General features: G+C 35.9%; 1 protein-coding gene across 9 annotated transcripts in view; it reads right to left on the bottom strand.

Annotated features, from left to right (window-relative positions):
- The window catches only part of RALYL (RALY RNA binding protein like), a 722,957-nt gene that overhangs the window by 41,632 nt on the left and 665,920 nt on the right, over positions 1 to 15,405 (bottom strand). For all 9 annotated transcript variants that reach the window (XM_054498886.2, XM_054498887.2, XM_054498885.2 and 6 more), the window contains one exon: positions 7,811 to 7,924. In XM_054498886.2, coding sequence (XP_054354861.2) covers positions 7,811 to 7,924 — 114 coding nt within the window. The remainder of the gene's footprint in view (positions 1 to 7,810; positions 7,925 to 15,405) is intronic.

Genomic DNA, 15,405 nt, shown 5'->3' with positions numbered 1-15,405 from the left:
AATGCAACTAATTATGGATGGTATTACTATCAACCACATAAATGAACATCAGGAAAATTACATAGAATGTTTTTAGATGAATATATTAGTCATGTAAGTACATTTTTGGAGGAAATGGCTTCAGAGTTGTTCACATGAAATACCCTAGATTGTTGAGATGACACAAATGCAACATAAATCATTTAAAAATTACTGGCATATAATTGTGTTTATTTAAATCTAATAATGGTTTCAGTAGAGATATTATTTTCCCCATTTAATAGGTTTTATAAGGACTTTTCCAAATTTCATTCAGCTAGTAAGTTAAACTAGGTCTCTAGTGGGATGTGAACCTAGTTTTGTTTTATTCCTGTCTGGGACCTTAGATAATGTAAAGGAAGATGAATTGGGGAGGAAGCAAACCAGAAGTGGAGACCAACTAAAAGGTGATTTTTAGGGGGATGAAAACGTCCTAACTGATTTGTGGTGATGGTTGTATCACTTGGTAAAATTACTAAGTCATTGAATTATACTCTTGAAATGAGTAAATTTTATTCTATGTAAAATATACCTCAATAAATTGGTGTAAAAAATAAGATGAATGCAACAGAACATGTGAGAGACGATGAGGGTTTGGGTATTGGCGTATCTTTAGGAAAGTAGAGAGAAGTGGTGAAAAATATACCAAAGGTAAGATTTGGCAAACTGCTATGGTAGGAATAGAGGATAATGTTGAGACTGGCAATTTCATAGACAGGATTTATGTAATAGTGATGACAGAGATAGGGTACAGAGGAGTATATCTAGGTAGGAAAGTGAGGAGAAAGAATTCAATTTTGAAAGACTGTGATTGATTGAGTTATTCCCAAGATGGCTTCTATATTCCTCTTGACTTGACTAAACTACAGGTAGGTTTCTTCCTGACCATAGGCCCTCGATCATCGTTTCCTTAGAGTGTTTGCTTTAGCAAACTTGCAATTGTACATTCTTTCTCTGCCCATTTGAGAGGCAAATTTTCTGTACCGCAGGAATATTTTTCTTAAGATTCAGGAGCTATCTCTTTGACATGTTATCATTGAATAAGACAGGGCCATTGTCTTCCAGTCTCCTTGGGAGAGTAGCAGCCTAACTTTAATAAGAGCTAATTAGCAAACACAGATGGTGGCCAAATATCCTCCTCCAACATCCTCCAATACTTTTCCATTAGCTTGCTCCAGCATTCAAGAATCTGCCTGCCTTTAGCTCATTCTAGCATTCAAAAAATTATCCTGCCTTTTATTTTTGCAGAGTTGAGTTCAATTTTATCTCCTATTGCAATAGTCTTGAACAAAGCCTTCCTTGCTGCTTTTAATAAGTGTCCAGGGCACTCTTGCTTTTACGGTTAACTGAGGGATAGCTACAGGAAACACTCCAGTAAGCAGTTGAAAGGTTTGAGCTAGTTGCTAAGGACAACTCAATGTCTTTTCTCCCCCTTATATTTAACTTCTTTAAAATATTTAATTTTTGTACTCAAATATTTCTACCAGCTTGCTATGAAAAACCGCAGCGTTTTGTTTCTACCTGTTCACCATTTCCAGCTCCTTAAAGGCTTTCCACTCACTTGGCTGAATCTTTTAAATACATGTACTCCTATCTCTAAATATTGTTTATATTGCTACCTCTCGATCAGTTTTATGCACTATCTGTTGACATTATCCCTAGGAAGCTGAGGATTCAGTTCTTGGTCCTGCAATCCCCATTCACTTCCCATCTCTCTAGAGAATCATATTGTATAATTGGATTTAATAAATTTTCAGTTTTTACATAATTTTTACTGTGAAAGTACTTTGTGCAGCTAAGCTGTTAGTACAGGATGAATACTTTTTCTTTCCTGAAGAATATTCTATTTTCTCTAGAATTGAAAATTGCCTCAGGTTTTAAAAATTAGTTCTCTATGTGCTTCTCTTTATGTACTTATGCAAACTTACCCCTCCTTCGCAACCAATCCTCTTTCCCACCCAGTAGGTCTTTCATCAATTTTGATGTCTTAAAAAGTCTATCCCAGAGCTTTTGAGCAGTTCTGATCTGGACTCATTTCTTTCCAGATCTCTTGCACAGCTCATCTCCTAGGATCTCTGTTACCTCTATCTTGAGAATTCCTTTTGTTTGTTGCTTTTAGAGTCCATGCTTTAGGAAGGCTCTGTTTTTCCTCTTTCTTGGTTTATCACTGTATTTTGGTGAAGTACTCTTTTTAGTACTTTTCAGAGAAAGGGCATATTAAAACAGTTAATTGGAAGGCCATTAGGCTGAGATGGTTCCCGCGCCTTGGGTTCCCACATAGGTAAACTGAAACCCAACTCAGAATGAATGGAGATGACCTAGGAAAACTGAAACTAAAGCTTATTCAGATATTCATCACGTATTTCTCATATCCTTCCCCTATTTTCCATTTCTGGTTTTTTTTTTCCATATTTTCTGGGAGAGTTTCTCCAATTTTGTCTTCCAATCATTGTATTGAGTTATTTATTTGTGCTATCATATGTTAATTTCTAAAAGCTCTTTTATCAGTGCTTTGAATACTCAGTTTTATAATTTTATGTTTTTATTACAGTATCTTCTCATTTCTCTGAGGGTATTAGTCAGTGGTTTTTTTTTTTTTCTTTTTGAAGTTTTATTCTTCCTGTATATGTTTGTTTCCTCTGACTTCTTTTTTTTGGCATTTGCTTATTAAATATGTTCTTTGATCTGGTGATTCTTGTTTGTTCACATTAACAGTAGGGCATTAAAATATTGACTGGCAACTTTGTAAGTATAGAGAGATACTGTCACTGTAGGTGGTCTGGCTGAGTGCTTCCTTAGTTGATCCTCTATCAGCATCTTTAAGTCTTTCCTCTTGGGCTGCTCATGCTCTCAACTGAAGACTCTTCTAGTGTCCTGCCAGTGCTCTGGTAGCTGAGTCAGGGAGAAGGTGGGCATTTCTACAGCAATTACGGAAACTTTCCCCCTCTCTGCTTTTAAGTGCTCTCAAGTTTCCTTATCGTCTACCAGCCCTGAGACCCACTGTTTTAACTTCACTAGGGGAAACTTCTCCAGCCTTCTTTCAAAGTGCAGCAGGAATAGCTGGGACACAGGAATCTGTTTCCTAAACAGACTTTCAACCATTTATTTTCCAGGGGAATATGATGCCTTGAATTCTGAGCTTTTTGGGAGTTTGTGATTAAAATTGGACTTGGATTTCTAGGATGTGCTAAATTAGGTACACTTCCTGTCCAGCTGCTAAACCCTTTCCTTGTTTTTAATGCAGCTTCAAGAGAGAACACTGCTCAATTCATGTGTTTAATTCATCATCTTCAACCAGAAGCATCACCAATTCAATCTGAAGTGTCAATGAGAGCAGTAAGGTATTCAGAACAGAAATAGTAGTCATGTTACAGGCCAGGCTGCAGCAGTCAGATCATATCTGGAGCAACACTTTCCATTCTGAGCAACAAAATCTGTGTTGACAAACTACATAATGACTAGAGAAGAGAGATGGCAATAGTTTAAGGTGCAAAACCAAGTTAAATGAGAAGCAACTAAAGGAACTGTTGATATTTCTCTAGACCAAAAAGGCCTCTAAGATACTGTGATCAAAATTCGAATGCAGTTAAGATGAATACCCGTAGGCCAATGATATCAACTCTCTGTTCAAAGGTTTTGGAGGGGTGGGAATACTATAGCTCCCTTTAAATATATATGTGTGTGTGTGTATGTATATATATATATTTATTTATTTATTTGTTTTGAGATGGAATCTCGCTGTTGCCCAGGTTGAAGTGCAGTGGCGTGATCTCAGTTCACTGCAACTTCCACCTCCTGGGTTCAAGCAATTCTCCTGCCTCAGACTCCTGAGTAGCTGGGATTACAGGCATGTGCCACCACATCCGTCTAATTTTTGTATTTTTCCTAGAGACAGGGTTTCACCATGTTGGCCAGGCTGGTCTTGAACTCCTGACCTCAAGTGATCCACTCGCCTCAGCCTCCCAAAGTGCTAGGATTACAGCTGGGAGCCACCGCGGCCGGCCACTCCCTTTAAATACTTAATTGACTGTTGTATCACAAAGAATTAGACATTAAGTTTCTTTTCAGAGAACATAAAAGTGATAACTGAACCAAGCGAAAGCAAAATACATTTTAGCTCAGTGTAAGGAAAACCTGCAACAGGAGTCTCAGAGATAAATGTGAACAGGGACCAAGTAGATAATATAAATACGTGAACTGGCTGGATAAAGATATTAGCAAACTGAAAAGTGCATGCCATGTGTATGAAAAGTGCATGCCATGTGTAGAGTGATTGAGTAGCAGTATTGAAAAGTTCAGTAGTTTCAAAAGAACTCATATTTTGAGATTTGTTTACAATACTCCAATTTTTGGACATTATTTTTGAAAACTTCATCTCTTATACCAAACATATGGGTAGGATGAATTTATCTTGTGGGACTCCTGCTTGTAACTTCTCTAAGACGTAAGTCTAACATCCCAATGTTATCACTGGAATTGTCCCAGTCAGACTTGGCTGCTCATGTATCAGGAATAACAGTGAGAAAAAAATTGAACTAAATAATGTCTAATTGCCTTTTCGCTTCAGAAAGTCTTCACTTGAAATGTAATTTTTAAAAAAATGTAGTTACCCATGGAGTAACTGTGCCCATTGCATGATATCCAGTCTTTACTTTTCCTTCTTGTGCTTTTCACTGTTTTTGGTCACTTCTTAACATCTTTGCATAAAGCATGTAATTTGTGCTATGCATATGTGGCAACTTATATGCGGCTCTTTTAAAAGAATCATCTAAGAAGAGGCAAAATTGCTGGCCGAACTGATTTTAAGTGTTACTTATGGTTTTCTATATTCTACATAGTCACTATATCCCCAGAGAAGTTGTGTGATACAGTGGAAAAGATAATATATGCATGGTGGATTCACAGTAATCATAGTTTTAGAAGCCAGAATATACATTGGAGGCCATAACCCATTCCTCTAGTTTACATTTGAAAGTCTTGAGCCCTAAGAGAGTTAAATGACTTGCTAAGTTGTGCCCAGTACATAATACCTGGTGTTGGGTAGAGTTAGGGAAGAGAAGACATGATATTGTTCTGAGGAACTTAACAATCTCAAATGACAGGACACCACACACACATCTATTTGAGCAATTTAAGGTACAGAAAATCCAAAGTAATGTACTGAGAGCTTAGGAGTTCACTTCCAAAAAAAAGATGCTATGGAACTTGACCTCAGGCACAGCCCATGTTGTGTGTCCTTCCCCACACTTTCCCATTCTCCATCTCCTTCCTGCCATTACTTCTCTGCTGGAAAATTTCACTCTCAAATAACTAATAGTAAATTAGGAGTGAAAAATTTATGAAAGAGTAATAATGAAGAGTAAATGCTAGCATCAAGTAATTAGCTTTCAACTAATTAAGCATTATAATGACTGTCCCCTTGAATAAGGAGCCATTGAGCATTTTAAAATGAGTTTTAGTGCATTTCACTCCACTTTCCATAAGGTAGTGTTAATTCTTTCCAAGCAACCATGATTTCTTTTCATAAAGAAAATATATATAAAACATTTATCTTTTATTTCTATAAATACAGACATTATTCAGGAAACAATTACTAAAAGAATGGAGTTACAAATTCATTTTCTTCATAAAAAGTTAAAGAGAAAAACAAAAATATCAAAGGACTAAGTCTTATTATTTTAAAAGCAACTGTCTCATGACTGGAAAAGTTTAAACATGTTCAAAAGTAAGTGCCATCTCATGAAAAAAAGATGCAAGCTTTGAATTTTAGTGTTACTTTTCTAAATGATCTTCCAAAAAGATATATGGAAGGTATTAGTCATTGCAGCAAACTGAAAGGTATATTATGATGGAATAAGGATCACATTTTTCTCTTTGAGGTGATTTATATTTAAATGAGTTCTCCATAATCCTTTAAACTGAAGTGCAAATTGGTTATCAAAGTCCTTTGCTGTAAGGGTTGTTTTACATAATAATGAATTTTACAGAGTTCCTCAAAGGGAAATATTGATTTAGGCAACATGACAGAATATTTCAGTTACAGTAACACTTCAGTGCCATAGACAGCATGTAAAAACTTTCTAAAATCTAATTTTTTTTTTATTAAAAAGTTTAGGCAAGTATGCCTTTCTGAATTGGAAATACATTTGTAACAGAAATCTTTAATTAAGAAAGATTCCATTTAGTCTATCATTCCTCATCTACCTTAACAAGTGTTAGCGTGAGTCGACCATGTGCTCGGTACATGGCTTGTGTTTTTTAAAAACGGGCCGTATGAAAGTAGGAGGAAATGTCCATTTGCCTGTACATGGGTGTGTTGCTACTAGTCCTTGATAACTCCAATTATTATATTTTTAACTCTGTGCTATATAGTTTATATATGCTACTTTGTTCATGACTCACCATGTGAGGCAGCCATCAGTATCATTTTATAAATGAGAAAACTGTGTATGTGGTATATAATGATTTGAACCAGAGTTTATTTCTCTCATCCATTATGCCACACTACCACCTCAAATCTGCTTCTTTTCATTCTTGAGCCCTATATGGCTCACTGCCAAGGGTACGCTCCAACCCTCACCCCAGTGATATGAGTCAACAAACTGATAGGCTCCTGTGTGTGGTAGCTCAGGGGCCGTAGGTCCCCATGAGTTCTCATCATTTAGGTGTCACCCAGATAGCCTTACTTTAGTGAAATCCTGGGACAAAGCTCTGAGGAGAACCTGAGATTGGGGCTGTAAATGGGAAAGGGCACTAAATTCAGTTACAAGCCCTGAGTTTGAGACTGAGGTCTATCACTAATTAGATATACAGGTCTAGGAAAATCGATTTACTTTCCTGAGCCTTTGTTTTCTCATCTGCAAAATGAAGAGGTTGGATTTATCAAGGGCTTTCACATTTTATTTATTTATTTATTTTACAAGAAATGGAACTCTTCCAGCAAATTAAGTCTTATGTTGAATGCCAGTATCTAGAACAGATACAGGGAAATTACACCGGTCAGAGCAAGAGCTGGGATTCGAAGAGGCATAAGTCTGTCTACCTACCAGGTCTCTTCCTAATCCCCGGAGGCTTCTGAGGCATCTAAAGCCTCGTAGAACACACTTTTCAAACTGTGGCCTACTTCTAAGTTTATACCAGTTCTCATATACTTGTGACTCAAAAAATATCTGTAGCCATATGAAAAGAGCATTAGACTGGTACTAGAAAGGAGATGGGTCAGGGCTGGTAATTCAAAAGACAGAGGCTATTAAATTGTAAAATATATAATCAAATAACTTGGCCTGTGGGTAGCCAGGTGCATGCTCTTAGTCTTGATGTTCCTGAACTTGGGTACTGAAGTCTTTCAGTGTGGCACCAAAGGCAGGAGTTGGGCATTATAATAATTGTTGAAACCTGTCAAATTTTGCTGCAGTTAATTTAATTATATATGAATATTATGTTAGCCTGATAGCATTATTCTGTTAATTGATTTTATTTTCTGAAAGGTTACTTGATATTGAGGTAAACTTTCAACTGTGACTCAACTACTACTGATTATTCCATCAAAACACTTTTCCTTGCCTTTTATTTTTAGTATGAATCTTAGAAAAATTGGTTCATGTTCTCTAAAAGTAAAAAAAAAAAAAAATCACATTTTATTATTGCAACTCTTGGCTTAAAGACATTGTTGGCATATCTGTATTAAACGCTGTTAAACTCAGTCAGTGTCTTCCTGGCCCTGTACTGCTTCTGTGATTGACAACGTTTCACTGGTTCAATTCTGACCTGTCTGTGAGCACAGATCACTTACCTGCCTCCGCCTTCTGCTGTTTCTCAATCTTCTCCAGGCGCCCCAGCAAGGAGTCAATTTTGGTTTTGATCTGGGTTAATTCTTTCTTGATGGTCTGTAACTCATCTGATTTCACTAGAAAGGAGAAAGAAGGAAGAAAACAACAGAGAATCAAATGCACCATAACTCACCTAAGACCCAACTCACAGGGACCCCGTATTTTCTCAAGTCTGTGTCAAATCACACAGGACATTTTTCAATTTTATCACCTTCTCATTACTTCTAGTGATCCTGGAATACTGGATGATTTTGCAAATTACAAATACGGATTCTCAGTGACATGAGCATTTAATCCTAAATCTTTTGACTGAAGGTTATGGAAATGGATAATGGAATTTAGAAATATTTTATAAAATAACCAAATGATGCTAAATTAAATTTTAGCAAATAGAGTAAATCTTCAGTGTGAGAGGGATTCAGATGAAGCGATAATTAAATCATGACAGATAGATACTACTTTGAGGAACTATGTTGTAATATATATTTCAGCAGTCAATGATATATTAATCCAGCTCCTTGGAGATTGATGGAAACCAGGATATACAATTTATCCTTTAAAAAAAATGTCTTAGATGCGAGAAAACTCTTTCCAGCTCCCTCGAAGTTGCTATGAAGCTTCAGTTTTTCTAGATAAAACTAAGGCAGTGAGTTGTACATGCCTGCCTCTAAGCCCTGGGCTAGATGGAAAGGAAAATCACAGAAGTTCCCATTGATATTTTAAATAGTAGTAGTTTCCATTCTAGATTTTTAGAGTTTAGTACAGTTTCAAAGAAAACAAGTGGCGACTAACATAAGACTGACAACTTTTAATTTTACCAAGTATGGATGTTAAAAACAACAATAAATAGCCTACTATTGACTACAGTAATTATTTATTTTATAAGGGAAAATGGCTTAAGGAAAGAACAATCTCATATTTCGAAGACAATTCTTTAAATGAAATATGTTTATATTTGTAAAAAATTTACTGCACTGTCCTTATTTTTCCGAAAACCATTTCAATTTTATCAACTTCTCATTACTTCTAGTGATCCTGGAATACTGGATGATTTTGCCACTTACAAATAGGGATTCTCAGTGACACCAGCATTTAATCCTAAATCTTTTGACTGAAGGGTATGCAAATGGATAATGGAATTTAGAAATATTTTGAATCCACAACAATCAGAGATGAAAGATTTTAAAGCTATTACTATGGAGCAGCTATACCTTCCTCCAAGCTTTTATTAGGTGGACTGGCAGTATTCACACCTCATTCAAGAGCCAAGTTTCAAGATCTTGGACACTTATTTGTTTCCAGTCTATTTATCTTCTGTCTCTTTTCCTTCTGAGTCTATTTATCTTCTGTCTCTTTTCCTTCTGGTTTCTAATAATCTCAGACTAGATATTTCCCAGAAATTTCTGAGGAAATTAGAGTGTTTAGCTTGATTCTTTAGTCTTCAGGCTTTTTTGAAAAAAAAAATGCAATTTATGTTTGCTTAAAATAGAACTATTATTTGTCGATTAAGATAAATGATATAATATACGTGATATATTATGGATCATAAACACTAAGTCTTAAGGGAAGAACAGATTTTTGTATAAAAATGAGAAAACTTTTCCCATTGTCAAATCAGATTTTTTTAAAGCAGACTTCTATTTACAATGCAAAGTAGTTTGCAAAATAAAAACTGCAAGAAGCATGGGCCCTCTAGAGTATCCCTCTGAAGAACGACTAAACTGAAAGTAGAACAGGGTAAAATAGAGAATCACTCCTCATGTCAATTACTTCAAAGGCATCAAAGTACCATTGTGGAATTGCAGCTAAATTTGAAAAACATCATCTGTCACAATTGCAAATTGATTTTGCTTTGAAGAGTGGTACTCATTCCTTTGATGAAGGCATATGTAGTTTTACTTAAACATATCAAATTTAATAGAAAATATTTTATCTCATAACACTAGATTTCAATGCAGGAGAAATACATAGGACTAGAGCTGAAAACTAACAGAATATATTTCTTGGCAACTAGAGCTACTCCTTAGCCCAGGAATGCAGTTGACTAATTTTAATTTATGTATTGCCTTAAAAAACATAAGCCAATAAACCACTACTACTCCACTTTATTGAAACTACATTAGAAAACAATATAGACTCATCTGGCTGGAACTTAGAAGTCTCCAGGCAGCCAAGGTTTCGTTTAAGCCTAGACTCAGGTCTAGCACTGAAAGAACATCTTTCAGATCTCAGCTGGATTATTATGGAATTTGGGTCTAATAAGTTAATGTTACTCAAGAAACAATGTTCAAATGTAACACGGAAATCTGGAGAGATCCTGTCAGTCTTTCCTGGACCCTACCAGGAAATGTTAAAGTGAGCCTCTAACCCTATGCAGGCTGCTCAGTTCCCTCTTAGAATGGGGGGCAGCAAATGCTCATCTAGGTCCTGCAAAGCAGGCTCTACAAATAGTCTTGGCTGCCTCTTGAGCAATCGTAGGAGTCGTTTCCTCATCACACTTCAATATCTCAGTGCTGTCCTTGGGAGAAGGCTTGCCCCTTACCTAGTCCAATTGGCCTTAGTCCACTTTCTACTTTTCTTCATGCAGAGTCACTGTCTATATATGGGGTATGGTTTTGTGCTATTACATGTGGTTTCTAGATGGAATGCCTGGGATGAACCTCCTCTATCTCTCATGTACTGCTCTTTCTAGCTCTCTTCTGCTTTTGTTTTCTACTTTTTCCCCTCCTGTTAACAACTTCTCTCCTGCACAGTGAATTATATTAAATCCCTATTTTTGCTTACTATTCTCTAGTAGTTGAACGTATATACATACATTACAGATATTTTAGAAGACATTGGTAATACTATCTTCACAGGAAAAATATCTTTTGCTCTTTTTCTCTAGATAAATTTTACCACAAAAAAAATCTTGTCAAAAATTATACACAAACATGGTAAAACCCCGTCTCTACTAAAAATACAAAAATTAGCTGGGCCTGGTGGCACACACCTGTAATCCCAGCTACTTGGGAGGCTGAGGCAGAGAATTGCTTGAACCCAGGAGACAGAGATTGCAGTGAGCCGAGATCGCGCCACTGCACACCAGCCTGGATGACAGAGTGAGACGCTGACTCAAAAAAAAAAAAATTATATACAAAAGCAAACATACTGTCATAATAAAAATCTCTGGTTGTTTTGTTGAGGACAACTTGTTTTTCTATGAGTGATTATAGGGCTTGAATTTAGAATTACCAAACAAAATCAGCAAAGTGATAAATTAAAAAAATTACAAAGTTCTTAGGACAAATTACTTTAGCTTATTTTTAGGCAAGAAGAACACTAGAGAAATAGAAGTCAGGTTGCATCACTATCACTGTAGTATCTTTGTTTTAAAAAATAAGTCACATTAAGTCATTTCAGATCTGCTCTCTCTGTAGAGTTCATTGATTTGGTGATAAATGTTATTACATTCTGATACAGTTGACAAAATGATTGTGCCTTCTGCTGTGACATGAGATATAATCCAAAAAGAGTATTAGGCACACGGGATGATACCATCTGTCTATATAAAAATCTGTGCATTTCTGACTTATGTGGTCAAAAATATTTCAATTTATTTTAATCATCTTTGGGTCAAGTCTATTCAGGGTAAATAAAGAAGTTTCAGCTAACTGTCAAGATCCATGGTTCTTAACATGGTGATTTTGCTCTGCAGGAGAGATTCTGCTGTGTCTGGAGACATTTTTCCTTGTTACGACTTGGAGGGGGTGGTGCTACTGGCTTCTAGTGAGGATTTAGTCTGTTCAACATCCTACACTGCACAAGATAGCCCACACCACATCACAGAATTATCTGACCCCAAATGCTGATCATGCCAAACTATTGAAACCCTGCTCTAGATAATTATATAACCTCCCTTACCAATACCATGCTTCCTATCAACTATTTAGAAAACTGAAAAATGTTTATAATCATGTGGACTTTGACAGTAAATCACATTAATTTGTTATTTATTTTCCCCAGCCATTAATACATTATTTGAATGTCCAAAACAAAGAAATAAATAAAATGCGCATATCATTTAATTTATAAATCAGTTTTAAATACAGCATTTCAACAATAAAGAATCTGAGAATCTGATGATGTACATGATTTTCCCAAAGTCATGTGATATGCACAGGTAAGAGTTTAGGCTCAAACCTAGATTTTCTTACTTTCAATTCTACACTTTTTATTGTGCCATGCAGCTTCAATTGATGTGAAAAATACGATCAAGGAATCACTGAGTTTAATTCAATAATATTCAGAAAAAGAAAAGGAAGGTTCCCGGAACTCTTTATCATGATCACTTCAACGCCTCTGCTCTGCTTCCATCTGTCCCTTTCTATATATATATATATATATATATATATATATATATATATATCATCTCCTATAATAAGAAAATGAACAACTGGCCTGAAGTTATAGGACAGGTGATACCCTTGTAACATAATACATAATACAATTTTTTAAGCTAATTTAATATGAACAGGCTAATTTGCTGGTCTAGAAAATAGTTTTCAAAAGCCAAACTTTAAAGCATTTTGCTAAAATAAATTGCACCAACTGGTTATCACCCACCCCATAGATGAAATTTCCTAGAACAGGGAATTACATATATATGCATATGTATGTATTCATAATACTTATGCCTACATACATCTATACCCATTCTTTCTATATTTTTTAGAAAATGAAATGGAGAATGAGTGGATTTTATTCAATAAGTATTCATTAAATGCCTACTATCTGCATCTGTTCATCTTGCATTTCATTAGAAGCTGCAAGTGTATCATTTAATTTATTCCAAATATGCAAATCAGAATTGTTAAACTTACTTTTGGATTTGAACAGTGAGGATTAGAGAAGTTAAGTAATGTGTTTAAGATTGCTTAGCAGGCTGGGCATAGTGGCTCAGCCTCTAATCCCAGTGCTTTAGGAGGCTGAAGCAGGAGAATTGCTTGAGCCAGGAGTTTACGATCAGCCTGGGCAACGTGCTGAGATCCCTATCCCACAAAAAATAAGGAAATTAGCCAGGCATGGTGGTATGCGCCTGTATTCCTGGCTCTTCAGGAGGCTGAGGTGGGAGGATAGCTTGAGTGCAGGAGTTTGAGGTTACAGTGAGCTATTCAATCATGCCACTGCATTCCAGCCTGGGTGACAGAGTGATACTCTACTCTATTTCTAAAAAAATTTTTAAAATGTTCTTTAAAAAGATTGCTTTAGCCAATAGGCAACACTTCAAGTTTAGAGTGGGCTACGTGACTCCAAAGCCATGGGTATTTAGGTCCTACCTTCCAACCCCCCACTGCCCATCATGGTGAACTGCCTCCCTGGTCTCATGGACTCTATAACTAGTGACAGACAAGAAACATGTAAGTAATTTATTATTATACATATAAAATACAAAAAATGAGAAATAGTAAAAATGTTCTGTCACTTGATATTGAAATTATCTCCCATTTTTAAATTTTCTGGTCCTCCCTGCCCCTGACCAGATATAAGTGCCTGAAAATGAAAGATCATGTCTATTTTGTCTATGAAATAGTTCCTCAGGGCTCATGTCTATTTCATCAATGGAAAATTAGTACCTGTCTGTGTTAGGTGCTGATTAATTGAACTTGTATCAGCTATGTGGGCAAAGAGAAAAGCTAAATTAGTTTTGATGATAACTGATTGTGAAAATAGTCACAAAAGAATGAATTTTTGAGTTACGACTGAAAAGATACTTTAGATTTCAGCAAGCAAAAACAGCCTTCTAAGTAACAGAAGTAGCAGATCTCAGATCACATAGCTTGAAAATACACGTCATACTGATTTCTTTTAGACCCTGGAGTGTAGGCCAGAATTTGCCCCCTTGTTTCACCGACTGATGCAACATATTCTGTAACTAATTTTCTCTGAGCTGTAGCATTTCTAAAGATGTGGTTCAAAGTCAACTATAAAATGTATGACGAAAAGTAAAATGCAAAAAGCAAAAATAGTAGTGATGTCACATTTCACAAATGTTTAAGAGTATAATCTGTGCAAAGCATAATTAACTTGAATGAATTTGTAATTGAAAATAGAAAGATTAGATGCGCATACAAATAACTATAACATGAAGCAGAAAAGTGTAAGTCCTATAATAAAAAAATGAACAACTGGCCTGAAGTTAGAGGACAGGTGACGCCCTTGCAACATAGAGGGGTCTAAACTTGTCCTTATAACAAGAGGAAATTTATTAGACAAGACACACAAAGAGAGAAAACAGTGTGAAGACATGGGGAGAAGATGGTCATCTGCCAGTCAAGGAGAGAGGACTGACACAGATCCTTACCTCACAGCCATCAGAAGGAACCAAGCCTTCTGACACTTTGATCTCCAACTGTCAGCTGCCATCATTGTGATAAAATAAATTTCTGTTGTTTAAGCCACCCGAACTGTGGTACTTTGTTATGGCAGCTCTCGCCAACTAATGCCACCTATCATACAGATGTCCTAAAATATCATTTTGAGCAGGTAGCACTTTCCTGAGAATTTTTTATCTTGGCCCTGCATGAAATCCAAACCCTTCAGTACTCTGCACAGTTTTTCATTATCCTTTTACCCATTTTTATATCTTGTTTAATAATAATGTCCTCAGTTTATTAACTGACATTCCTAGCAGTAAATCTTTACTTCAGATAATAATAGTTATTATTTTTACTGTCACAGTATTATCTATTAAGGCTTTTATATTAGCTGACACTGTTCTAATAGCTCTACATGTGCTAGCTCATTCAATCCTCACAACTCTACAGAGAAGGCAGTAAGATTATCATTCCCATTTTATAGATGAAGAAACTAAGGCACAGCAAGCAAGTACCTTGCTGCAAAACACACATAATAAATGGCTGAGGCACTATTGGATTCTAGGTTCAGCAATTTCATATTTCATACTCTTAACTGCTATAATAATAGTAGTAGTAGCAATAATTAACCTCATTGAACATTACTATGTGCCTAAGCATTTTATATACATAAGTAATTTAATTCTTACAATAACTATTGGATACACAGTATATTATTTTCAATTTCCAGGTAGAAATTAGAGGTATATAGGGGTTAAAGGATTTCCCCAAGGCCACCATGGTGGTATACTATGGAACAGACTCCACTCCAGGCAATCTGACAGGAAAGCCTCTGTTCTTCTCCACCCAGATCCTGTCTCCCAGAAAGCAAGTATCTCTTTCTATCTTTCCGAATCCACTGGCTCATCTAAACTCAATTCAAAATCCTCTGTTAAGCCTTCTCTAACCTTTCCGGCTGATAGTACGTTCTCTCTTTAAAAATCTCTAAAGCAGAATATACTTTGCCTAGGATAATGGATGGATGGGAATGTTTAATGATACGTTGCTGAGTATTAATATTATTTCTCTGGTTGATGCTTTATCTCTGTATTTCAATCACATACTTTTGAGGGGAGGAACCCAACATAAGAAAGCCTTCTTAGCATTGGGGATAAATTCTCAATTTTAACTTTAATTGAACTGTCTTTAATTTCCTGTTAGAT

Source organism: Pongo pygmaeus, chromosome 7 (assembly GCF_028885625.2).
Source record: "Pongo pygmaeus isolate AG05252 chromosome 7, NHGRI_mPonPyg2-v2.0_pri, whole genome shotgun sequence".
NCBI lineage: Eukaryota > Metazoa > Chordata > Mammalia > Primates > Hominidae > Pongo > Pongo pygmaeus.
The sequence above is the reverse complement of the archived record's forward strand: the minus strand, read 5'-3'. Positions and strand labels throughout refer to the sequence as shown.